This window comes from Rhinolophus sinicus, linkage group LG04 (assembly GCF_036562045.2).
Source record: "Rhinolophus sinicus isolate RSC01 linkage group LG04, ASM3656204v1, whole genome shotgun sequence".
Lineage (NCBI taxonomy): Eukaryota > Metazoa > Chordata > Mammalia > Chiroptera > Rhinolophidae > Rhinolophus > Rhinolophus sinicus.
Genome location: NC_133754.1, coordinates 68,534,951 through 68,562,697, shown reverse-complemented (window position 1 = coordinate 68,562,697; position 27,747 = coordinate 68,534,951). Strand labels below are relative to the sequence as shown.

Here is a 27,747-nt window from a genome sequence, read left to right as displayed (position 1 = left end):
ACATCTGGGAAAGGATCCAGAAAGATCTGAATCCAGAATTCAGAATATGTGACAAATATAGGTCCCCACTGGGATAGTCCAGTACCAAGTGGGCGTGATGGCATGCAGAAAGCTCCTGAGCAAATGTGACTTTGCTTCCACCACTTCAGAAACTTGGAATGGATATAGTCAAGTCCTGGGAAGAAAGATGCAGATCCGAGAAGACTGAGTACCAGGATCCAGTAAGGATCCAAATTGATCATGGAAGTTCTAACCCAAGCCCAGTTCCCCCTAAATCAATATCATGTTTGGGTTAATTTAGACTTCTTTCCTCAGGCTCATCAGGCTGCCTCATAACCTCCTTCCCAGGGCATGAATCCTCCTAGGATATCTCCTGCCCGGAGTAGGTCTCCCTGGCTATCCCTTACCCTCATTAATTAGCATCTGAAAAGAGAAAAGAAAGAGTGATTTGTCAAGACAGTCACCCCATGGAACTTCCCCTAAACATTTTATTCTTGTCTTTTATTTTTAGCAATGACATCAGTTGGGTTAGAGTTTGGTTTCTAATGAATCAATTCCATTCACATTGCCCTCTTTTAAATATGCCAAGCAGATTTTACATTACAAATCGACTATTTTTAATGAGATTTAATAAAGCTTATCCTTAGATATTCAAGGATTTGTAGATAGTCAGCAGAGTGGGAAACGGCTGCCTCACTTACTGCTATGTATTTGAAAAACAAATTTCAGAGAAGTCATTAAAGTAACATGTGTCTTCCCTCTTCAAAACCCTCATAATTGTTTTGAGTACATGTGGATATCACAAAAGAGCTTTCTCCAGTCCTAAGCTCTCGAAAACCAGGAAGTGTTACGGGGAGTAGTCACTGCAGCTCCCCTAGAGCCCTGTCTTTTTAGATCTGAGCCATGTGTTATGATAAATAAATAATCCCTGAATTACTTGCTTCTGGCAAGGATGTAACAATTTAGATGTACAGCTCCATAACGCCCACAGGAAAGAATTTAGGAGAAGAAAAAAGAATCCACATCTTGGCATGAAAAAGGGAAAGGCACGTTAACAACAGAAGTTACAAATGTGGAGAGGACATGGGGGCCTGACTCAGAGCTGGAGAGAAAATAAAAAACTGGAGATTTAAATACCAGTAGTTGGATCTAAAGCCAAAAAAAAAGATGAACTCACAGATACCAGGAGTATTAAATAACCAGATGTTATGAGACTGTCATCATACAAAGGTCACTGCTTATTTCTGAACCTCAGTCCTATGGAATTAGCTGTTGTTTCTGGACTTAATCTATTTAGTGCTGAGCTTTCTGTGAGATAAAGCCATGCATCCCAGGTGTATTTTGAAGTAACACAAAAAGAGTTATATTAAGCCTCTGAATTTAGTGTGACTGAAGCTGTTTGCCAAACCTAGTATTTGTAGCCACACTTACCATTTATGGAAAAAGCCAACCCATGGAGATGAATGGGTGGCAATTACCCTATAAAACCTCCTTGATGGAGTTAGGCTTGAATGCTACCCACTTGGATTTCACCAATGGTGGATATAAAAAATTGCCCTGGAATCAGCCCGGTGGCTCAGGTGGTTGGAGCACCACCATGCTCCTAACGCCTAGGTTGCTGGTTCAATTCCCACGTGGGCCAGTGAGCTGCGCCCTCTATAGCTAAGATTGTGAACAACAGCTCTCCCTGCAGCAGGGCTGCTGTGAGCAGCTGGAAGTTGGCGTGAGCTGCTGTGGGCTACCGTGAGTGGCCGATGGCCAGCGTGAACTGCCGTGGGCTGCTGTGGGCTACCACGTGCTGCCATGAGTGGCCGGTGGCCAGTGTGAGTGGCCCGCAGCCAGCGAGAGCTGCTGTGAGCGGCCGCCTGCCTCAGCCAGGGGGAGCGCAAGGCTCATAATACCAGCATGGGCCAGGGAGCTGTGTCCTACACAACTAGACTGAGAAACAACAGCTTGAACCAGAGTGTGGGGGGGAGGCGGAAGAAAGGGGGAGGAAAAAAAAAGGAATTGCCCTATCTGGAAAAATCTTTTTCTTTCTTTTTCTTTTTTTAAAAACTAATATCAAGGACATTACTCAATGTCTTTAAATAAGAAAATCCTTGACAAATTCCCTTTAGAACCAACCACTGGGAAAAGATTTCTTCCTCCTGATGAACTGAACTGTTTCCTAAAATTACACAAAGAATTCTGCAACCAGCTGTCTTCTACTTTTTCTAGGTTGGCGGAAAGCTCAGAAGTTAAGTTTTATGTTTGATTGCTATCATTCTTCTCAATCAGGATTTATTGTCATAGTTTCTTCTCTTTCCACTTTTACTTTTTGGTTCCTTTTGGTTCTTAAAAACTTTTTTTACAACCTCAATTTTTTTTTTTTTTTTTTTCTGAAGTGGGTGGCATATAAAAAAGGTACAATTAATTCAGAGATTTAAAATGTGCCTCTTGAGACATGTGCTTCCAAATGGCACTGCATTCCCCTGGCAGAATATTTGTTTCCTCCCTCTCCATTGTTTATTTACATGAAGTGAGAAAGGACAAGAAAGCAAAAGACAGCAAAATCCAGGGTGGAGGGTTTGCCTGGAAAATTCCCAGGAACAAACAATAGTCAAAATAATACTCTCTGAAACAAAGACAACCAGCGTGACAGGTCCTATGGAGAATTATGATTTCCATGTTCAAAGATTCTTTCTTTCTCTTCTACAAACATAGTTGGAAGCTGGTTTTAACCAGTTCTTTCCTGAGTGCTCAAGCAACAATTGAAATAAGAAATGTGCTCCACAAGTGTTATCTTCACTGCTGATATGTGGAAATATGGATGTGTTTATACCTGTAGTCCATGGCAGGAAGGTGGAGCTTGCAAAAGGACTGATATTAACATGAAGAAGGGGACCTGGGAGATTTCCCCCATCCTGGTTGCTAGCCACATTCCTAGGTTTCTAAGACATCCATTAAAATCTCTGTATTTATTTTAAATCATCCATAATTATTAACAAGGTTTCAGAAATTAGTTCACAAATTGGAAGATTAGCCTTTAGATAAAATTACAAGGGTCTGGGGGCTGTTTCTTTTCACATGAGTCATCATTGAATTTTTGTGTGTCCTTATGAAGAAAGCTCTGTGGCTTCCTAATTCTGTGCACTTTTAAAGGCATGGTGACAAATACTGACTACAGTACTGTGTTTCCCTGAAAATAAGACCTAACCAGAAAATAAGCCCTAGCATGATTTTTCAGGACATCCCCTGAACATAAGCCCTAATGCGTCTTTTGGAGCAACACTTAATATAAGACCCGGTCTTATTTTCAGGGAAACACGGTAGGTAGTAGGTGCCAGTAAGTGTGTTAAATGTATGAGTTTTTAGAAAGGGAAATGGGAAAGAGCTTAGAACAGCAGAAAGTACTGGTCTGGGAGTGGAAACACCCGAGTACTATTCTTGTACTGCCATTATCTAGTACAGTAGGAACAGTGGGCTGTGTGCCAACTGGCACCCCATGCATTCTCCCCCTTTCCCTGCCCAGGGAGGCTGATCCTGCCCACTGTATCACCCAAGCCCCCCTGGCTGTCTGGTGTCCCATCGGTCTTTTCCTGGCAATGACAGGTGGAAAACAGGGAGAGTGAGTAGGTGACTCTCCCATGCCAGCACTTGCTTTTGCCTCAGCTTCGTTTTTCCTCTTAACCCTGCCACATCTTTCTAAATGGTCCCATGTTAAGGTTTTGGTATTTGAACCATCTGAGGAGGATTCTGTTTTCAGCCAGGCCTCTGATTGATACAAATAGTAACCAGGTTTAGCAAACTGGAAATGGTTTAGAGCAGTAGGGTTGAATTCCAAATCTGTGGGATCACCACAGCTCTGTCTGCATTCTTCCTAAGAGACTGCCAGGTGGGGAAAAAAGCAGGGAAGATTAGTTGGTGCTGAGCAGGCCAGGCCCTACTGGCCTGCTGCTCTACCTCACGAGAAGTGTAAGATCAAGGACACTGCAAGTAGCCTGGTGACTGCTTCAGAGGCTTATGTTCAATTTTACCCACCAACGATGCTAACATACTTGGACGCTTGGGGATAAAAAGTTTTGCTCATGACTCAATCAAAATTAAAAAAAAATTTGTGTTTTTTTTTGTTTTTTTCAATAGGCATTTGACAGAAGGGTGAAGCGATCACATAATCGGGTAGTGAGGCAGAGTCCAGGCTTCATTTTGTGGCAGAAGTATCCTCAGGACCTTGCACTGCGCTAGAAATGTACATAATTGTGGGAAAAAACTGGGAAGGGAGGACAGAAGGCCTGAGCGGGCAATGGCATCCAGTCCTTCTTATTTATATATTATATATATGTATATATATTACATCCAGTATAAAGTCATTTGTACCATCTCCCAGGAACACGCAAGTGTTTCCCAGGCAAGGTGGGGTATGGGGGTCAGGACGGGGCCAGGCACGGAGAGGGGCAGCTAAAGTGCAGGGCTGGGGGCTGCCAGCGTTCACAGAAGCTGCAGGAGCTTCAGGGACTGCAAGAGGGCTCTGGGCTCCGCGGACGCCAGGTACTGGCAGCACAGCCAGTCCTCCAGCTCGACTCCGCGCCTGCGGTCCACCGCCTTCTCCGCAAACTTCATCATCATCAGGGCCCGCTTCATGTCGATCCAGTTGTGCAACGTGCTGCACAGCGCGTCCTCCGAGGTGCCGCGCTGCTCCACCAGCTCCCTCCGCGGCCCCCACAGCAGGCACTGCAGCACCCGCTTGGCCTCGCCGATGCGGATGCGCTTGATGGGGTCGGCCTCCAGCAGCAGATGGGCGAGCTGCTGCAGGCCGGGCGAGTAGAGGGACAGGGTGGGCAGCGGGGGCAGGTCTTCCTGCCGGTAGTCCTGCTCTCGCAGCTGGGCCCGCACCTCGAACGGGTTGGGCTGGTGGAGCAGCTCGTAGATGAGGATGCCTGTTTGGAACTCATCAAACTTGCTGTACTGGGAGGCAGACACGATCTCGGGGGCCAGCCGGGCCTGGTTCTTCTTCTGCTGCAGGTTGGTGGTGCCGCCTGGCTTCTGCTTGGCCTTCAGGAAATTGCTGATGATGAGCCGGGGCAAGTGCTTCTCACTGGGCACTCCTTGACAGGCGGGAGGAGCCGCGGGGCTCGGGGTGACACTGGCTGGGAGGGCAGCCGAGGGGCAAGGGGAGGCAGTAGCAGCAGGGGAATGGGAGGTGGCGGTGGGAGGGGTGCTGGAGGAAGCCGAGGACACAGGGGGAGTGGGGGTGGCAGGGGCGGGGGCGGGAGTGGCCTGCGGGGTGCAGCGCACCAGCAGCAGGTTCTCCAGGCACAGGTCACGGTGAATGACCCTGTGCTCCTTCAGGTGCTCCAGCCCGTTGCAGAGCTGCAGAAGCAGGAAGCACACGCGCCGCTCGTACACTTCCGGCTCACACCGATGGTGGGTGGCCGAGTCCCGCACAAAGTCAGAGGCAGTCTGGTGGGGCACCTCTCGCGTGATGACCACCACGCAGTCCTGCTCCTGGGCAGGGGGGTGAGAGGGCAGGGCAGGCAGAGGGTCCTTGGGCATGTCCGGAGCGGCGAGCATGCTGGAGGGCACTGAGGCTACAAAGTGGCCGCAGTCCTGCTGGATGTTGAAGTGCACAGGCACAGACGGGCTGCAGTATGAGGCCGTTTTGGGCTCAGGGCTTTTGCAGATCTGTGGGGGAAAGGAAAAGTGACGTCAGGAGTGGGGTCCATCATTCTGTTCAACAAGTGGTGTTCGGACATTTGGAAACCCCCATTCGAAAAGGCGAACGTAAACCCTTACACACAAATGAACTCAAAACGGATCACACAGACTTAGGTGCAAGAGCCCAAATATACACATTTCAGAAGAAAACATAGGAGAGAGTCTTTGAGACCTTGGGTTGAGCAGAGGTTTCTCAGATCTCACAACCAAGGCATGGTCCATAAAAGAAAGAATCAATAAACTTGACACCATCAAAATTCAAAACTTTCGTGCTTCAAAAGATACTTTTAAGAAAACAGAAAGGCAAGTAATAGACTGAGGGAAAAAATATGTGCAAAACACATATCTGATAAATGATTTCTATTCAGAATTTCCAAAAATCTCTTACAACTCAGTAATAAGATAAACTTGCCAATCAAAAAGTAGGCTAAAGATATTAATAGGCATTTCACCCAAGAAATATGTAAATGAACATAAGCACATGAAAAGATGTTCAACATCATGACTCATTAGGAAAATGCAAATCGAAACTCCAATAAGGTACCAGCTGACACCCACTAGAACGGCTATAGGAAAAATGGTAGACAATAACACACGTCTTTGGGTGAGCAGAGAGATGGGAACTCGTGTATTGCTGGTGAAATGTAAAATGGTGCAGTTTGGAACACAGTCTGGCAATTTCCTACAAAGTTAAAACATAGAATTATCACACAACCCAGCAAGACTGGGGTCCCTACAGAACAACATGTAGTGTGGCCCTCTGGTATTGGTGGGAAGACATCATGCTGCCCCCAGTTTGGGCTGGGCAAATTCTCAGGAAGCCAAGTCAGAGCTGACACAGGCAGTCCGCTTTGCTCTGCACTCCTCACACCTGAGTCAGCAGCTGGCAGACAGCAGACGTGCTTGATGGCTGGAGCGCTCCCTTCCTGGGGAACTGGAGGGGCAGATGCCGGCTTTAAACCTCTAGGCCTTGGCCACGTTCTCTTAGGCTGCCCTAGTTTCTAGATCCAGGTAAATACGCAATGCCTACTAGCTGGCATGACCTGCAGGGCTGATTTTGGTGGAACTGCTATGTGGAGGCCACACACATCTCCTCCAAGGGTGAATCAGAGCAGCTGAAAGAAAACAGAAAGCTCTCCAGGGACAGAGAACCCAGAGGGCCAAAGGCACGCTCTGAACCAAAGGTCAGAATAAACAAGCAGCTGATCCCCAGAATCCCACAAGCGTCTCTTTCCCGCCTCTTCACCATCTCCTTGTCCTGACAACAGTGCCAGCCGCCCAAGCATCTTGAGCAGCACCAGTCCTCATCTAGCTGCCGCGCAGCTGGACAGCCACACACCAATAGGCCTCCATTTCCCTGTAATTACACTGGAAGGGACTGAAGATGGTCTCCTCTCTCAGAAGGATACTGTGCAACCTCAGCCATGCGTTATAGAAATGTAAGGATCAGCATGTAATCCTGAGAAGAAAGGCCTCTCGCATCTACCTAGAAAACATCATCCTGCAAACAATCCCAAAACAACCCTTCGGGCTGCTGCATTGCCACTCAGATGATTACAGCGGTGTTCCTGAAGCACCACAATGCTCACAGGGGCTGTTTTTAAAAGTTCCACGGCAGCACCTTTTCACAGAGGTCTATTTATATTGCAGCTATACAAACCTTCTCAGCATGAAACCTGGGATAAAAGAGTTCAGCCTCTGAGGAAACTTTTATCAAGATAATTGGGGGGGCAGGGGAGGTAACACATTAATCTAGTAATCTCTCTATTATAGAAGTAGAATAGAAATAAAAGGGAAGTGCATTTATCCCAGACATTGGTTCCAATCACACTAACAAAAAAAAAAACACCGATCCTGGAATACATATGGAAAGGGCATTATTGTAGGCTCTTTCTTATTCTAGTCCACCCAACTGCCTTCTGCTTTTATATGGTAGGCTTCTGGAATACTATTTAACTAAAGGAAATTTGGGGTGGGGGTTGGGAGTGGGGTCCTCAAAAAATAGTCTTGCGTATAAATATCCCCCACTGTGTATGGACTTGTCTGCGCTGCCATCTGTGGCTATGTGGGAAAAGCATTACTGATGTCGGGGTCACCCCCGTCCAGTGAGAGCTTTTCAATCACAAGATACCAACGGAACTCTCGTATGTGAGTCACTGTGCCTCGTCAATACTCCCCCGCAGTGTCTTATTAAATCTCAAACAAACCAGTGAGGTAGATGCTATCACAGAGGAGGAAACTGAGGCTTCACGTGGTTCAATTATTTGCCCATGACTATACAACTGAAAAGTAGTCTAGAGGTCAAAGTGGGCTTTGGAATGCAAAAGGCATTGGCTTCAATATAAACTCGGCAAATACTAGCAGGTTACAACTGAATCCCATTGTTTGCGGTAGTTATGTTCTATTTATTAAGTAGCCACAAACACTGAATTAGTGAATCCTGAACCACTGTCCTAGGGAGAAATACAATGTGAAGTTCTTGCAAGCCTCTGGTTACAATATTTTTATCCACTGGCCAATATATAACCTTGTCTTATATGTGTTTGTTTCTGTTCTGTTTAAAGACACCTCTTTAATAGATGTTGTTGATTCATTAACACTCGAACTCATGGCCAACAGCACTCTAACTCATGCCGGAATGAAACCTATCCAATACTCTCCTGAAGGCACATCACAGCCTTCTCGCACTTAAGAACATCAGACGGGACTTCAGCACTCAGCTAGGCCATTGTAAGCTGCAAAATCACCAACAAAAAGCACAAAAATGTGAAGCACGAGGCACTAAATCAATGGCGGAAAGGACGGGGTTGACAGTGCTGAAACGAGAAGGTGGAATGCCACCTTGTTCTACCTCAGCTCGGAATTTACATGTAATGGTGACTCAGATTTCCCCCCACTCTGTGAACGTCCAGGAATAACCACAAAAATGCCACAAGTATTGATTTGAGGTTACACATACATTTTAGCAGCAAATTCATAAATACAGAACCCATGAATGAGGACGGACTATATTTATCTCAGTCTGTTTTCTCTTCTGTGTATCAGGGGCAGTGACAGCTCCTTCCTCCCTGGGCCATGGTCAGCCTTAGATGACACCACATAGGTGTGGCTTTCAGCACAGCGCCTAGCCCAGGTGAGCAGTCACCAGGAAAGGTTGCTATGGTGACTGTTCAGGCAGGTTGGGCTGCAGCCAGGCTTGGTGCTGCCGGCTTGCAGGTTCTTGTACCAACCCTTGTACCAACCGTTACTGCACAGATGCCCGGGGCTTGGGAAGTGTTTCCAAGGATCCCTTTTCTCAAGGGCATGAAAGGCCTGGGCCCAGCACACTCCCAGCAGAGCTCCAGCGGAGCTGTTGACAATTTGCACAGAGATGTAAATGAAGGAGCAGAGTAAATGGCACCTGGACTGTACGTGAGCTGGTCCAACACCAGTGAGCTTGTCCTCTGCTGGACTGTAGCTTCCTCACCACCTGCATGCAGAGCAGGGTGGAGGGACAGACGACAGGGACAGGGAGCAGGAGGCTTCCTCTCGGTCCCTGTCTCCCCTCACCACCACCCCCTCTCCCCATTTCATTTTCAGGGTGTCTGTGCTTAGGTTTTGGCTCAAGACCTTCACGTAAACCTTTGGTTCTGCTCACATGTCAAATGTTTTGTTGAGCCGAGTCTTTTTAAACTTTACAGTTATGGCCTCATTTGTGGTTGAGAAGCTGGGCTAAGTCACATCTGTTAAATAAAAGGCCCAGCCGCCTTCACACAGCTCCCTAATTACCCAACTGGAATTCTAGTTGACTAAGGAATGAAACAGCTTCCAAACCTTGCACACAGCTAATGATTTTCACTGCCACATATTCACGGTGTAGGGCTGCAGAGCCGGCTTCCTCTCTTCGCTGCTGCAGGGTGCTGAGTCCACAGACCAGGACCCGGCATTAGGGGGAGCAGGTGGGAACATGCTTTTATTAATGGGGACTTGCAACCATGGTGCCCGCTTACCAGGCACAGATGAAATGAGCTCAGCAACAGACAGGCAGTGGGAAGGGGGACCGGCTCCCCCGCTGCGGAATCCAGATGACTGTACTCCGTCTAGACTGCACAGTTAATGAAGTGGAACAGCTGCACGTGCGAAATGATGCTCCCCATCTCACACCGCCCCCGCCCCCCATTACCAGGCCAGGCACACTTGCAAATTGATATTGTTGTTCCCCAGACTCTTGAGTATTTCAAGCTCGTCTCCAAATTTCCTTTTCACACGGTACAGAGATAGTCCTTCAGCTGCCAAGTGTCTGGCAAAGTCAGATAGGAGACCCCTGGGCCTGTCTTCCTTAGAGGGCCGAGGCCTGTCTTCCAGTTTCTTTATGGTTTACGTTTCTAATGAAATGAGGAGCAAGGCTTCTTTTTACCATCCTCTGGGAAAGCTGAATTCTCTGCATTGTTCTTCAGAGACTGTGGCGAATGCTAGGAGGTCCTAGAATGCAAGCTGCACACCACAGTCACTTAGGGATATAAAAACCCCAGGTGGCCCTTTCGTTCTTTGCAGGAGGGCCACATCACTTTCACCCCACGGGCAAGAGGGAGTAAGCCTCTTCCATCAGGCTCTTTCCCCCTCACAATGGAGAGGTCAGCTGTCTCTTGGCACTGAATGAACCCCCAGGTCCAGCCCAGGAGACCAGTGAGAGTGACCGATGCACTTGAACACAGGTAGGTGAACGCAGAGAAGAGATGCACAGCTCACCTTCTCAGGTTCAGTGCGCCAGCAAAAATGACGAACGCCCTACAGGCACCTCCATCCCCTGGGCTTTCAAGGATTTCAAATCCACGTCCCTTTTGTTGGATGCATACAGTCCTCTGGCTCTGGGCTGACAGTGATAACAGGCTAACTGTGCTCAGCTCACTGAAGGATCTGCTCCCTCCCTCCTGACTGGATACAGCACCATCCTAATAGGAAGGGAAATGCTGTGATTGCTTCTTTTGTTCTTCTAATCATGGCTGGGGAAGTGGCAGGGAAGGACAGGGTACCCAGAGAGAAGCTGCTGGGTGTAGATTAAGGAGGCAATGAAATTCAGGAAATCCACAGAATCTCATTCCAGACATTTGTGTTTTCTTCCACCTTGGCCACACTTCCTAGTTCTTCAGGGCCTTGATTTCCGTATAGTAAACTGAAGCCTCCTAGTAGCTATCCCCTTCCCTACTTCTTTTTTTTTTTTTTCTCCCATAGGAAGGCAGCAAGTAATTATATACAAACCCTTAAACATAGAAATCATGGGTGACGAATCTATATTTTATGGTGGTATCACCAATTTCTCAAAAGAAAAGCTTCAAAGTAAAATTCATTGCAATTTTCCTTGGCTGATAATCATCACATTTTTAAAAAAATATCGCTGTTAAGCATGAAGCTACCCCACCAAGGTCATTTCACGTTAGTTTACTGTTTACATTTTTTTTCTAACTAGAAATAAAAGAATAGCATGGGACAGGTGATGGCAGAAGACAGCTCCGAGTTCCCCTCCTTACTCCTACAAAAGTCTGCATTTATAGAAGGGCCACAGACACATAGATATTCAAAGGACACCAAAGAAGACAAGAAAGGGGGCCACATGAAAAGACTCGAGTCAATGGCAGAGCGCAGCGTGGCCAGGTGGGTGCAGACGCGCCACCTGCTTGCTCAGAGCTTCACCCTGAGAGAGCAGTGGGGTGTGGCAGCAATGGCTCTGATCCAGGGTCAAAGATTAAAGAGCTGGGTTACCTGGGATTAATCACTTCTCTGAACTTCATTTTTCTTTCTTTTTTAGTTTCAGGTGTACAAAACAACGCAATAGCTAGACATTTACACCCCTCACAACGTGACAACCCTCTTCCCCAACCGACCACCCCTCCGACATCGCACGCAGCCACTGAACTTCATTTTTCCTAACAGATAGGAATGTAGACTTTGGAGACAAACTCGGGTTCAGATACATCTTTGCCCCCAATGAGCTGTGGGCAGATTACTTAATCATTTGAAGCCTCAGATTCCCCATCTGTAAAACCTACCTACCCTGTGAGGATTCAAGGTCAAATAGTTATACTTACATACTCAGCCAGAAGTCTAGCTGTACATTGAATGATCAATTGATTGTTCAATACGATGCCTAAGCCTAACTCTCCTTCCAGCTCCATTTCACATAAATTCACGCCTGAAAGCACTGCATCTTCTATTCATAGCACAAATCTCGTTGCCCCATGTCCTGGGCCAGGCAGAGTGTGAAATCACTGAGCATGAAATGTTAAAAGGACGCTTAGGACCCAACCCTTTTCCTGTAGCCGGGAGAGGTGAAATGATTTGCTCAAGCTGCCATTCTGGCGAGGCAGGAGCAGCTGGTTGTACTGCAGAATGGAAGGAAAGGTGGCACCTACCTTCACAGCGTAGGTGCTGCCGGGGTCCTCCGAGCAGGTGGCACAGTAATAAATGGCATCTCCTGAGTCACAACAGGGCTTGTTGCAGGTCAGCTTGAAGAGTGACCAGTTATTCTCATTGAAGTGCAGCTCCTTTTTCTGCCCGCCCATGAAGAAGTCCTCACACTTGGCCACGAGGCGGGCCAGGGACTGGGCGTAGAGCCCCACCAGCTTGGCATAGGTGCCCTCCTTGCTGCTGATGCTGCTCAGGAGGCTGTGGAGCTGAAGCTGGGTGCTGCTGCTGGAGGCCTGGCTGGCCATGCTCAGCTGGGAGGACGACTGGACCCCTTTGCACTGGAGGCTGGGGCTGCCACTGCTGCTTCTGCTGCCTGCCAGCCCTGCGGCTGGGACCCAGTGGCCACTGCCTTTGAAAGTTTTCTCCAGAGGCTCAGAGGAGGAGAAGGTATGGTGGTGGCGGTTCCCGGGGCTTGAGGAGAAGCTGAAGTGGGATTCCTCATGGGCACTGACGTTGGTTTCCGAGTGGCTGAGATTCAGCTTGGGACTTGCCGTTCTCGGCTTGGGGCCGCCCTGCGTCCAGAAGAAGCCATCCGGTGAAGAGGCCGCCCGGCTCACTAACTTCTTCTGGGGGAGAGGCGGAGGCTGCAGGGGGCCACTGGGGGACACATCCTCAGCGGAGCCCGAAGGGAATGGAACAGGAGCAAAGAGCTTCTTCCCACTGTTGGTGGGTGAGTGATTCGGCTCAGATGATGGGCCTGAAAACAAGAAACAAGAACAATGAGGCTGGAGGCCAATGCCACTCAGTTCCAGGGCCCTGTGGCTTGATTTGTTTGTTTTTGTTTATTTATTTATCTCAAAGCAGTCTATTTTTATTTATCTCTTGAAGTGACGACCTATGCACAATGCAAAAAATTTTAAATGCCAAAAAAGGTGGACAGTGCCAACAAAGTTTTCCTCCAACCCTGGCCTTCAGCACTCAGGCCCTCTCATTAGAGGAAACCACCCCAGCATATTCCTCTGAAGATACGCCAAACGACCCAACACATTTATACAAGGAGAGCAAACTTTCTTGGAATATTGCTTTTCTTCAAGTAATGCTACATCTTGGAGATAGTTCAGAGCAGATGTGTCTCGTTCTTTTTACAGATCTATCTAGTTCTTTTTAATAGCGATCTCATATTATCGTATGAAGGTATCATAATTTATTTAGCCACTTCCCTCTTGATAGACACTTAGGTTGCTTCGAATATTTTGCAAACAATGCTGCAAGAGCAACTACGAACCTCAACGTGTGTGGTTTGGCTGGATCTTTTTTTAAAAGTCAGGTTTACAGAGGGCACAATTTACCTACAGTAAAAATCCCTCCTTTTAGTGTGTAGTTCTGTGAGTTTTGACAAACACCCTAATGGCTTCGGGGAGCAGGGCTGGCCCACAGATAAGTTGGAAGGCAGAGGAACATGATTTTTATTAAAGAAACGGATCTTAAGGGAAAGAGAGCCTTTCCTGAGCTCTGCAGACCCAGAGGGGTGCCCATGGACAGTGAATCTGATGGCAAGGTTCCACATGGCACAGGTCACCACAGAGCATGGGGAAATTCAGAAACATCTCAGAAGGTGAAATGCAGGGCTCATGTAGACAGGGTGAGGACTGCACTTTACTCTTTGTATCAGTGTATACAATTGAGGTTTCACAATGAAACAAGAGTTCAGGTAAAAAAAAAAATATGTAAGAAAAAGTTGTGGACATTGGAAACAGGAAAGGGCAAATTGAAATAATACTCATTTCTTTCATTCTAACAAGTGACTGGAAGATGTACACACTATTTTAAAAACAGCTTTTAAAGGCATAACAGAAAACACTAACTGTATTCGTAGGTTGTAAAATGTACCCTAGAATCCTGAAGGTTAAAATGTGACAGAAAAATGGGTCTTAGAGTCAAGGGAATAGGTACTTATGATGTGCACCCCTCATTTAGCTCACGGTGCCATGTCATCTTAAGGGTAAGGTATGTGGTGCCTGTATCCCTCCCCACCTTAGCAGAAAGGCTAGACTGAAAGAGATACAGCAAACACATAGGCCTGAGGCAAGTAGTGAAAGGCCACAAAGGAAGCAAATTATTAGTTTTGCGTCACCTCACTCAGATGCACCTGACCTTTCTAGGACTGCTCCTGACCAGTTAATAACCTTTCATACCCACACTGAGTCCCTCTCTGTTTTCTGCAACCAAAGTGAGGACAGAATGGCCGCTAAGGACAAACACTGGCACCAAGCCCCTTAGATCAACCGTGGGTCTCCTCACTTAGGATGCTCCATAGGGAGGAGGGACCCTCTCGGCAGCAAGGTGAATGACCGTGTCCTCAGGGCTCGCCTTGCCCCAGGCAGGGCAAGCACTGACATCCATGCCCCGGCCTCACTGACACTCAGACACAACCCGACAGCGTGTGGCAGCACGGCACCTCCTGCCTAGTACATCCCTGAACGCAAAGCTCACAGAAGGACAAAGCTAGTACACACAGATTGTTGAACATAGGAGCTGGGAACCAATAGGTTCATGCAAACAAAAACGCTGTGCAGCAGAGGGAGGCTGTTAGCCCTCCTCACCCCATCCCACATCAACACCTTTCCAGGCTCCACCATCTCTCACCAGACCCAGGAGGAAGCAGGATGCATTGCATGCTCCCACGTCTGCAGTAGGCAGTCACTCAAGCCTTCCAGTGGTTTATCAAGATCAGAACAAGTTTTCCTTTCCACCTTACCCCCCTGGCTAATGACAGGCAGGGTGCCTGCCAGCAAGGCTGAATGAGTGATTTATATCCCTTCCAGGAGGCCCGGGTTAATTATAAATCAAGCAGCAGTGGTGCAGTTGGGACCAGTCAGCTTCACGCCCATGTATTCTCCTCCCAACAGTCCAAATGGGGGCACGCAAGAAACAGCCAGCCAGAGGGGAGATCCTAACTGCAGGTGACATCACCAGGTTCTGAAATTCCGGAGTCCATAGGTCCACCACTCCATGCTCCCCAGGAAGAAGCTTTATGCCTCCCAAGGGCGGGTCCAACATGGGGACAGATAAAGGCTAGGGTGGTGACACTTCCTCCCCTCCTTCCTCTAGCAGCACAGGCTGAGAGGAGGAGATTCAGTCACTAGATCCTAGGCTACAAAAGGGAGGAATAGCAAGACCCCTCATGTATGGGGCTGTCACAGGACACCAAGCCTCAGCCACCAATCCCCCAGGTGATGAGCAAGAGGGTGGCTGGGCGGAACCACGTGCATTTCCTGGCCTTTCTGCGTTCTCGAAAGCCAAAGCCCAATCCCATCTAACTGTTGCATTCTCAATGTATTATCAATACACAGAAGATAGGGGATGAGGGGAGAAAGTGGAGTGTGATGAGAATCCCTGGTCAATGCTTTAGTCAGAGCCTCCAGCCACAGGGACAGCCTGCCTATGACCAGGACTCCTGGTCCCCAGTCCCACAACCAGGGAGGTCGTGACAAATCAGGTACTTAGCTAAGGCCCCTCTGTAAGCCTTGTGCTTATTTCCCAATCCTTACTGGTTTGTCCCCCTTGCTTTCCTTGTAAAGCTCGCCTTGATGCCGCCAATGCATCCCTTTCTGCCTTTGCTCTGAGCTGAGGGCAGACAGTGGGATGAACCTGTAACTAGCGGTTGACCTACCCCACCCCACCCCGACTTTCCTCATTTAAAAACTGCCGGGATGGCATCACTGTGAAGGCCCCTTCCAGCGCTAATAGTCTATAATTTCGGCCACTCTCTCCATTTTCAACCTCTTCTAACATGCATTTTGTCTCAAAGCTGCCTCTGAAATAAAATACCTCTAGGCAGATGGTAATCTCGCTTCAACCCTTCCTCTATCTCTAGTTCCCACAGCTTCCAAAGGTGCACTTTTGAATCTGTAAGGATAGCAGGAATTGGTTTTTAAAAAAAATAATCTGTACACTCTTATTCTGTAGATTACCAGAGAATTAAGAGGTTCTGCTTTAGTACAAAAAATAAGTCATGTTTTGAGGCAGTGGAAGGAAACAACTTTCTCCGGACCCTCTGTGTTCTCTGGCTTTTCCTGGGGATGGTGGGGACTGTGCTTGACCGTGGCTTTCATCAGATCTGTATCCTGTAACTACTTAGGCAAGAAGTACTGGGTATTAGGAAGAGGCGTGGCTTCAGGGAGTAGAGAGTGGGCTGGTTCATTTTCCTTTATTGTTGAGAGCAGAGGTGTCCAAACTTTTTTCAACGTTTTTCACCAAGGGCCATATGCAGTAAAATACACAAACAGCCGGGCCACTCACTCGAGGTGAAGTACGTATTGCCTCACCTGGGTTATTTAAGTAAACTAAAGATATTTTTGGAATTTGCTGCGGGCCAATTAACAATGGATCATGGGCCGCAGTTGGCCCGTGGGCTGCAGTTTGGACACCCCTGGTTTAGATGCTATGTGCTGGTCACCCAGCCCCTGCGTAAAGCACGTCCTAATCAGAGGATGCACTGCAGAACGCTCCTCAACCATGCAGTTCCCCAAAGACATGAGAACTGTACTTACCGGAACCTCACCCGGTGAAGTGAGGCTCATCTGAAATGTGCACTTAAACCATATAAAGGGGCATTATATAGGCATATTGTGCTTTTTGTATTTGGGGAAAAAATGTATATATATATATAGCCTTTCGGCCTGAGCCATCTTTCTGAATTTATGGGTCCTTGAAGCTGTTCTCCAGATGTGGAACCACAGATGGTGAGAAGACCATAACTCCCAGCAACCTCAGGACCATACAACATCTCAGCTGTTAATATTCTTAGGGCTACTTTGAAATAGATGCCAACACGTGGCCCTTTTTTAAACTGATTTCTCCCCTATGAGACAAACAGTACCTATTTTCTTCTGCAGCCTCGGGGCCACCCCTAAGGACCCATTCTGACTGTCCTTTTCTTGACTCTTCCATGGGGAATTTTCTCCTAAACACGGCCATAGGCAACAGGGCAGCTCGACTGTGACTATTTGCAGCAGCTGCCACACTCTGCATTTAGAAGAGCCAAAAAGAAGAGGGAACACATATGCCTTGATACCTAAAATAGTTTCAGAATTCACAGGCAAACCACTGGTTCAGAAAATTGTGCCTAAAAACATCCTGAAAAACTGGCCAACAGCCCATATCCTCAGGACTCAGCTCTAAAGGCACATGAGACAAATTCAAATACAGGCAGACCTCAGAGAGATTGCGGGTTCAGTTCCAGACCACCGCCAATATAGCAAGTATCACAGTTAAGCGAGTTTGGGCTGGTGGAGGGTCTTGCCTTCAATTTGTAAAACATGCCACATCTCTGAAGCACAATAAAGAAAAGTGCAGTAAAACGAGGTATGCCTGTATGTCCTGGTTTTATGCTGGCGTTAAATCAGTTCCCAAATTCTGGCTTACAATTAGGGTATAAAAGGAGTGAGAATGGAAAATACTTTTCTGGGAAGTTTGCCTACATCATTAGTTACCTCACTGTAGGTTTGTAAAATGATTTTGCATGCTAATTGGGCCATGGAGCTCCAACTCTCAGTGCCTAAGTTTTCCTCTCAATTTCTAATTCTGCATATAAAGCCAGTAGCCAACGACGGAGAACACCTCTGCATCCCTTTAGTGCACGTGCTTCAGGGAGAGAGTTTCTAGTGGGAAACTACACATCACACATGGTGTACAGGGTGGGATCTTAAAAGGACCAAGGGGAAAGTATACCAGTTTGGTGCCATTATATTTAAAAAGAAAGAGAAATCAGGCTTTCACTAGTCAGGAAAAAAAAAGCTTAAGCCCTATGCAGTAATGCAGGCCAAAAGTTCAAATGTAGTGCTATAAGGTTTTCCTTATTATAGAGTCTTCTCTTCTTGCTGGGTTTTAATAGGCACTTTCATTGTTCTCCACAGCCAAAATGAGAGCTGAGCTGAGGGAGGAAGTGGTCAGTCCAGTTTTGAGCTGTATGAATGAGCACCGTTTGGCTCCCTCAGTGCACAGCTCTGCCTCCTGGCAGCAGCTGGGCCTGAGCAAGTGTGGAGGCAAAGGGTAGAGTCCCAGCTAAGAGTCCCCAAGCTCCAAACTTTAGCTTTGGTGTCTGACTATTCTAGAGTTTCCAGGAAGGTAAAGCAAATGGAATTTTCCTTTGTTCAAAAAACTTAAGAGTAGCATTTTTAAAAATGAAGATAGTAGAGTATATAGCTGGAAATGGCTGCATCAGATTTATCCATTCGTTCAGTCAGTTTTTCTCGAGCACCTACTAAATGAAAGGCATAGGGAACAAAGCAGATGGAGGGAACCTTGCCCATGCCCTGTGGCTCGTTCAATCTTCTCACGTTAAAGGTAAGAAAACTAAAGCCATCTGTGTAGGGACCTCGCTTGTGTTACACAGGAAGTGGTAGTCTTACAGATTTCTGTCAAACCTCTTCTCCCCACCCCCAGAAGACGTGAATGGTGGGGGGAGGGAATGTTCTACTCTCACATGTAACTTTTTCCTCTAAAGGAAAATTGTGCAACCTCTTGTTTGGTCCCACAATCAGAATAGGCTCAACTCTAAGTGCTTAAAAAAAAAAAAAAAAAGAAAAGCAACAAAGCATTCCTTCAAAAGGAATCACTCCTTTTTAAAAAAGGTAAATGTGGTCTGAACATGGAAGCATTATTATTAGCGTTTTACAACTGGATGGAAAATATGGCATTTGTGAGGAGTCTCTCCAGACCACTTAATCATCCCAAGAAACAATCTTCAAGACATGAATGTGATTTACATGCAAAAGAGGAGAAGCCTGGTCTCAAGTTTGGAAAAAAGGCTCATGGAAAGCATTCCATGCCTACAGCCCAAGGGTGCTTCCGGAATCATGACCTTTCAATCCCCTGTTACAACACAATCATTAAAGGTTTTCTTCCAAATTAATAGTAAAAGTTAGTTCAAAGCACTTTCACACGCTGTTGATGGAAGTAGAAATTGACATTTTGGTAGGATAATTTGGTAACGTCTATTTAAAACACACATATTTTGACACATCAATTCCATTTCTAAGAATTTATCTTTCAGATATGCTCATCAAATTATTTCAGTGTATGTTACAGGATCTTACTGTACACTTGAAAATATATGTATGAAAATAACCTAAACATGCATTGATAAGAAAAGGGTTTCACCAATTCAATGAAAAATTATGCAGCATTAAAAAAAGTGAGGTAGAGGGCGGCCAGATGGCTCAGTTGGTTAGAGCGCGAGCTCCCAACAACAGGGTTGCCAGTTCAATTCCCACAGAGGATGGTGGGCTGTGCCCCCCGCAACTAAAGATTGAAAACAGTGACTGGACTTGGAGCTGAGCTGCGCCCTCCACAACTAGATTGAAGGACAATGACTTGGAGCTGATGGGCCCTGGAGAAACACACTGTCCTCCAGAATTCCCCAATAAAATTTTTTTTAAAAAGTGAGGTAGATCTAGAGATTCTGAGATAAAGACTTCAAGATATAAGTACAAAAATGCATGGAAATGAGATCTATGATATAGATAAAAATTTCTGAGGTGATACAGAAAAAACTGCTCAAAGTGGTAGTTTGAGCTACGATGCAGGTTATCTGAAGTCTTTGACTTCATTTCATACCTTTCTCCACCGTTTGAATTTTTACCACAGACAAGCATTGGCTTTACTGAAGTAGTATATATATATTTAAAATTCAGTTTGAAGGGAAATATTTGAAACAAAGATGAAGGTTCATTTTAGTGATACTGTAAGGGCTCAGGCCTTACAACCTTAAAAACGAGTACCTCTTCCTCTGGGATATCTTCTTCCTCCTTCAGTAATGCATCTCCCAGAACAGAACCCATGACTCCGTCCGTCTCCATGTAGGTGGGAGGGTGGGGCAAACTCCAGTGTAATATATTAGACCAGACCCATCCATTTAGGATCAAGTGCTTTAACACGTCAATTTAATAGTCAGAAAATACACTATTTTTAAGTAGAGAGTGTTAGATGCCTTTTTCAAGACCACCCTTAAAAACATACTCTTTCTTCTTATACAGTCTCAGGTGACAGCCTGAGTGGGGGAGCAAATGCTCAATGAAAGTCAGGCTGTCATTTATTCTGACTGATGTCTGATCTTTGTGACTGACTGTCTCTGCCCTTCACAGGTCCCCCACCCCTCCCTGCCACATTCCTGGCTCAATTTTCCCCATAGCACCTACTGCCATCTGACCCGTGGCTACTTTACTCCTTTATCTTCCTTATTGTCCATCTCTCCCCACATTAAAGAAGGGATGGGGCATTTGGGGGGGGCATTTTTTTGTGTGTGACTGCTGTATCTTCAACATCTAGAATTATACCCAGTACATAGTTTATATTCAACAAATATCTACCAAATCAACGACTGAATTCATGTATATATTTAAAAAACCTACTTGGCATTATTATTGAGAAAAACAAGCGGCTACTGTCAAGATATTTACTTAACTTTCTGTATCTCTGGTTTGCTGGCTATAAAAATAATACCGACACTGCCCTGCTGCATAACTTCACGTGGGTTTATACCTACGTTCATTGTACAGTTAGACCTCTTATCTCGTGTTTGTACCAACAGTTTCAGTTCAACAGAACACTCTCTAATCTCCTGTACCCTGGGAGCCTGGCATCCACAGATGTTTGTCCAAGGGCTGAACTGAATTTTACCCTAAATCAAAAAGGAAAATGATCTTAATGGGACATGAGGTTTGCATATTTAAAAGTAACCAATTAAAGCACAAGAGTCTTCTGATGACAATTTCATTTAGCCGACAGTTTCCCCTCACATCCATCCACCCATTCACTGCAGACAAGCCTCCCCTTGCCAGCATTCATAGGTCTGTCCTGACACATGCACTTGGGTCCTCCCACACCAAGCATAAACTAAACAACTGCATAGATGGGTTTTTCCTTCCACTGAATTGACTCACTGTTCAATTGAACTGCTCACATGGACAAATGGGATAACAGATGTGCTTTGAGGAGTATGAAATGCGATACAAGCATAAAGCTACAAAATTAACATTGATACACAAATGATATTTCACAAACATAAAATTTAGACAAACTCATTTTAAAGATGCAACACAGTTGTTGATTTCAATTGTTTGTTTTTCTTATAAAATTTAAAACTTTTTTTTTTTTTTTTGGCCACAAAACCTGAATAATAAAAACCTGATGCTGTTCCAAGTTTACATAAGCTACTATTATGCACTGGGATGACTTTGTCCTCACCTCACTCCACTGCGGATGCAAAAAGTCAATGACAGCTATCATTTTCATCAGTGAATTCCTACTGACAAAATACATATATAGTCTAAACATATATTATGACTTAGTATATAATATTAGAGAGGTAGACACTACATTCTGGTTTCAAGCAACTTTAGCTTGAACTAATTCTACCTTTCCAATTCTGATCCACTCTCTCAGCTTCAGCACTAGATGCCAAATAGTAATAGGTGACTATTTCGGCTGTGTGGTAAAAGTCAGGACTCATGGGGCTGAAAAATAATTGTTCAGTAACAGATCTAAAGCAAGTGGCCTTTGTTAATGATCCAAAGCTCAATGAAGGGTGTCTTACATTTCATGACCAGTGGTTCTGGATATTCTCCAAATTAATGTTTAAGAGATGTTAAAAAAAAAAGAGGGGAGTGGGGGGAGAGAGAGAGAGAGAGATTGTCTTTGGTTTTTAGCCAATTTCCGGGTACAAAGTCACACATAGGAGCAGCAGATAGAAACGGTTCATTCTAAGGAGCCAGCGTCTGGTAACCTTGGATCCAGGAATCCAAATTTTGAGATGCATTTTCATTGAATAACTGGCTCATGATAAAAGAATAACCATGAAAATGTATTCATGTTAATTAAAAAATGTCTGAGTTAGGTGTCACCATTGTACTCATCAAGCCCTCGTGGCTCTCTTTTTCCTACCTCCATAAATTGGTTTCGAGAGCAGTATACAATCCAGCTTCCTGCTTGCCACCAACCCATTTCCCCCTCATCTGCTTCCACTGAAGTGTCAGGCTGGTCTGACCCTCTTCCCAATGTGCACTGCTAATCCTGAGCCTTTGCTCCTCTCTTATTGTTTCCTTTACCTGCAAAGCTCTCTCCTCCTCAATTCTAACCACACTTCAGACATGAGCTGAAGTCCCATCTACTTGAAAAGCCTTCCTTGAACCCTGCATTAGCTCTCATTGATTTCTTTCTCTTCCATCAGCCTTTATAAGCACCCATGTCCTGGGGAGCTCAATTTCTTAGCTTGTTGCATCCACCCATGGGTTGGAATGTGTCACGTGTTTTAATCTTATTTGCCTGGATAGACTGTAAGAGCCCTGAAAGCAATCATCATAATTTGTTGGTTCTGAGAAACAATGTGCTGATGCAGTTAAGTCCAGTTTTCATCAATACCAGCTGGCTGGTGGCCGATGGAGAGCTCCACTGCAGACTGCTCCCTCAGAATTGGGCACAATCCCAAAAGAGTGGGTCAGGGCTGACCAGCACAGGGTCTGATGGTTCACATGCCCGGCCCAGCCCTCTATGGCATAATCTGTTTCGTGGAATTTTTGCACAATGGGATGAGTAAAGGAAAATGATAGAAGCCCAGGAAAACCTGCAGAAAATGAAAATCCTCTTTTGTCACATCCCACCCGAATCAAGGCTAAGATAGTTCCTGTTTTTAAGTTAGAGCTATCAGAACTTTCCCATCAGAACCCACCACAGTCTGACTTATAACATATGTTTTTGTCTTAGTGATACTCATCTTTTAGCTAGAAACATGTTGGCGACAGTAAATTTCCAATGGAAGCCTCTACTCCAAAATTGCCTACTGAGAAGAAATACTTCTATAGGAGTGAGAGAGGAAGTCATGCTAGCACCTGTTGAAACCTAACATGCTACAGCAAGTGTAAGAAAAATGCAGGAGAGGACACACACACAAAGAATGAAAGGCTGAGAGGTTTTAACACTATCCATCACAACTACAGAAAAATGAGAGTTCCTTTTCAGGAATGTGCCCAATCAGGACACACCCACATACAATGCCTTAGAACTTTATCCAGAAAGTGGGATGGATGGTTGCCTACTGAAGCCTCCATGATTTTAACCCAACAAACATTTATGAAACACCTGTTGTGTCCAACAGTGTGCATGTATATACGTGTGTATGTGCACATATGCACATGAGAGAGCCTGAGGTTGGGGGAGTGGGGTGGGGAAGGAGGGAGGGGAAAAGAGGGAGGGGGAAGGAGGGAGGGGAAGGAGGGAGGGGAAAAGAGGGAGGGGGAAGGAGGGAGGGAGAGAGAAACACAGAAGATTGACAAAAGAGATAAAACCTGTGGTTGGCATGTACCCAATCCCCTGAGAACTAACCCAGCGGACAGAAGTGGAGGGCAGACCTCCACATAGATGGCTCATTACCCAAGGAATCAGGAGTCTTTCGACATGCTATCAACTTCTGCCTCCTTCCGCCTTGTTGCCATGTGGCTGCATTGTGTATAATTGGGAGGCACAATATGGGATGAGGCACCTTGCCAGATATTCAACGGGGAATTAACGTCAACTGCTCCTTGGTAGAGTCTATTTCATGCGGAAAGCAGGCCCAAGACAGTAGGTCTAGCTCAGCCCTTCCAAATCCCGGCAGTTACCCCAGGCCGGGCCTTCCACACTCGGGAGAATTTCAGCCTCCCTGTGAAGATCAAGTCTGTTACCTCCATCACTGCAGGTCCTGGAGTCCGAGGCCAGGCTGTCCGTGGAGCCCGTGGTGAAGCTGACGTGAACACCCCTGAAGGATGGGCTGAGGCTCTCCGCGGAGCCCTGGCTCACTTTTTCCAAATCAGAGCTGCTTTTGTTCATTTTTAAAAGGTGCCTGGAAAATATAGGAACAAACAATAAAAGTGATTAATTTGGTTCCTAGTCAAAAACCAGGCCAATGGACCATGAATCTACCATGCTCTTGAAATTGACCAACGCCAGCAAGTTTTGAAAACAATATTCTGGGAAGAGATAACAGGTGCTCTTTTGAAACCTAGTGCACTTAAATGGTAGGCGATCTCTTGGGTGTGGTTAAGAGAAGTGAGTCTATTAAATTTAGACAAATGCCAAAATCATGATTTGGGGGAAACTGCCTTCGTAGTCTGACCCCGTCTGCCAAAACATTTATGTCACCTATTATATCCTATGTAACATCTCTGCAAAGAAAAATGGACTATTATCATACAAGCCCATATATAGAGACATACAAAGATTGGGTAGCGTTTGCAAGATCACAGAACAAGTGAATTGCAAATCAGGACTGAAAACATGGGATTTCTTTTTTGCCTAGTGCTCTCTTGACCTAACTTCAAAGAGTCTATGTTGTTCCTTGGAATTAAGGGAAACTTTATTGAAATTTTAATCAGACTTCAGGTGCAATGCTCAGATAGAACCATGTTCACATAACCCTTATTCCAGAACTATAGGATGAATCTGCCCGTAAGCTTTCTATGGAATCTTCTGTCACACTTCTAAGGCAGCATTGCCAATATATCAGGGACAGGAATACCAAGTTCAAGAACAGAGAACTTCACCTTGGAGAAAACAGTTCCCTCATTAGGCAGAATGTTTAGCTTATTGATTTCTCCTTCCCCTTTCCAAGGACTCCATGAACACTCACTCTGACCTGACATTTTCAGCACAAAGTCAGAGAGACCACAATCAATCCAGCTCTTTCCCTGTTGGTGGTAACCCAGATTTGTCAGAACTGCTATTTCCTGACAACATTCCTGTTCCCACGACAGCAGATCTATATCTCAGTATTTGCTGTAGGAAATGTACAATACAGTATTGATTTGGCATTGGCACTGCCCTATTTAATGCATATGACCTTATAGTCAAGAATGGATTGATTGTCCTTTGTATTCAACATGGCCAAGCCCTGTATTGGCCTTCAGTCACTGGAATCCCTTGTTTACTAACAGAAGTTTAGAGAAAGTTTGTTTGCTACCATGAGATGTCCTCTCTAGAAACCTCTCTCTCTCCATCTCCAACCCTTAGAATCACCATGAAAAATGCTGTAAAGCTGTTACACGTAGTGTGACAGCAATGACAATATTACAATAGTATTCTTTATATTTCAATGTCCCTGTAAAGATCTTGGAACTATCAAATCCTTAGGAAGTGCTATGATAAGCTGTAGATTACTTTTCTTTGTTTTACCCTCTTAAAAAATACAATCACAGAAAGTTTCATAGAAGATTTTTATCCTCATCAGATCCATCAGTAAATGTTCTCCAGATGAAGCCAAGATCTGAAGTTGTGAATAACGACAGCTCCTCAGTCTAGGAGAGAAGCCAGCTTTATGGCAATCCAACTACTCCGCCCCCTCCAGAGGGGTCTCTGCAGTCTCTCGGTCTGCAAGCCCAGAAAATTGCCAAAGGAGAAATTCCAGCACCATAGCTGCTGAGTTGGCACTGTGCCCCATTCCACACACTTAGGAAAACACGCCATGACATGTATATAAATAGATAAAACTGAAAAATACACAAATGTATGTAAAAGTGCGCACGCGCGCCTGTACACACACACACACACACACACACACACACACACACACACACTTATTTAAAGTAACAGAAAGCATTGAAAGAAAGAAAAGCTCTCAGGTGCCAGGTGCAAAGAGGGAATGCGATGCCAGAGCACTACAAGGGATGCTTTAACACCAAGTCCATGTTTGCTACAGGTTTTGGTAGATGCTCTTTGTCAGGTTAAGGAAGTGCTTCTATTTCAAGTTTTCTAAGTGTTTTATATTTTTAAATCATTTATAGTTACTGGACTTTATCAAATGCTTTTTCTACATCTGTACAAAAATCATATCATTTTCCTACTTTACTCTGTTGATGTGATGAGTTACATTAATAACTTTTCTAAAATTAACCTATGCTTGCACACTTTGCATACACTTAATTTACTACACATGGCTGGATTCAATTTTACTAATATTTAATTTAGGATTTTAAAATATATACTCAAATGTGAGGTTAGCCCATAATTTTTCTTTCTTGTACTGCTCTTGTCTAGTTTGGGTATAAAGGTTATATTAGAAGCATAAAATGAATTGGGTAACTTTTTCTCTTTATAACTGATCTTATGCAGTTTGTCTAAAACAGGGAACATATGTTCCTTGAAAAATTGCTAAAACTTGCCTGTAAAACCATCTAGACCTGGTTGTAGTATAATATCTGGGGCCATTATTTTGCGGACAGAGATCCAGGAAACAGATCTCTGTCTACAGGAACTTGCTATGTGACAGACGTTGTGATGGTTCAGTCAAGGAAGAATGAACAAGTCAGTTCATCATGGTACACATACACCAGCTACAAATAATAGGACAAAAGAAAAAAAGAAGGCAGAGCTATGTTTCACACCATGTACAAACATGAATTTTTGATGGAAAAATACCCCAAGGTTTAAAATTTGTTAGAAGAAAATATCAGAGAAAATCTTGATCTTGGGTAAGGGAAGTAACTTTTAAATGAGATTTAAAAAAAATAATAATAAAACCATAAAAATGATAGATAAATTTGATTGCTTTAAAACTGAAAATTTCTGTATGATAAAAGACACTATAAAGAAAGTGACAGCAGGCCCAGTGGCTCAGGCAGTTGGAGCTCCATGCTCCTAACTCCGAAGGTTGCCAGTTCGATTCCCAAATGGGCCAGTGGGCTCTCAACCACAAGGTTGCCGGTTCGACTCCTGCAAGGGATGGTGGGCTGTGCCCCCTGCAACTAGAAAACGGCAACTGGACCTGGAGCTGAGCTGTGCCCTCCACAACTAAGACTGAAAGGACAACAACTTGAAGATGAACGGCACCCTCCACAACCAAGATCGAAAGGACAACAACTTGACTTGGAAAAAAGTCCTGGAAGTACACACTGTTCCCCAATAAAAAGCCCTGTTCCCCTTCCCCAATAAAAATCTTAAAAAAAAAAAGAAAAGTGAAAAAAACCAAACATTGGGGGTGGGCAACCCACCTATTTGTAATCTATATAAAGTATTAGTATCCAGAATACAAAAAGAATACAACAGAGAGACAAATGGCCCCATTAAAAAAAGGGCAATGGGTGTGAAGGCAAGTCACAAAAAGAAAAAACACGAAAAGTCAATTGACACATGAAAAGATGATCAAACTTTTTAGTGATCAGATTATAAATAAAGGAAGATTCCATTTCACACCTGTCAGATCAGTCTGGCAATGGGAACTTTCTAGCACTGTTTGTGGGACTGAAGATTGGTGTACACACACACACACACACACACACAATAACACATTGATGAATCTTGTAAAATTGAATATGCATATCCCTAAAATGAAGTTATTCATTTTATATTCTATTTTTAGGTACATATTCTTGAGCAAAGATATTCAAATGACTAGCAGTGAATGAATGGCTAATTCAATTAGTGAGTCATCGTAGTTTACTGACCAGCAGTTTAGCAAAACAGAACAGATAAGAAAATATATAGTAAGGATTTGTGAAACTTCGTTTTGTAAAACTTATTCTAGGAGTGTGTGTGATCATGATATTAACTGTATAGTTTTTGTGGGTCCTGACTTTAAAAAAGGTTAAAAATCATTGCTCTTGATAGAGGTCAGCAAAGTTTTCTTTCAAGGGCCAGATG

The 27,747-nt window shown here is 45.0% G+C and overlaps 1 protein-coding gene across 2 annotated transcripts in view; it reads right to left on the bottom strand.

Moving 5' to 3' along the window:
- Nucleotides 1-470: 470 nt before the first annotated feature.
- The window catches only part of PRAG1 (PEAK1 related, kinase-activating pseudokinase 1), a 54,380-nt gene continuing 27,103 nt past the window's right edge, over nt 471-27,747 (bottom strand). For both annotated transcript variants that reach the window (XM_019750557.2, XM_074329704.1), the window contains 3 exons: nt 23,799-23,956; nt 12,084-12,835; nt 471-5,661 (listed from right to left, as the gene is read on the bottom strand). In XM_019750557.2, coding sequence (XP_019606116.2) covers nt 4,468-5,661; nt 12,084-12,835; nt 23,799-23,956 — 2,104 coding nt within the window. In that variant the 3' untranslated portion in view covers nt 471-4,467. The remainder of the gene's footprint in view (nt 5,662-12,083; nt 12,836-23,798; nt 23,957-27,747) is intronic.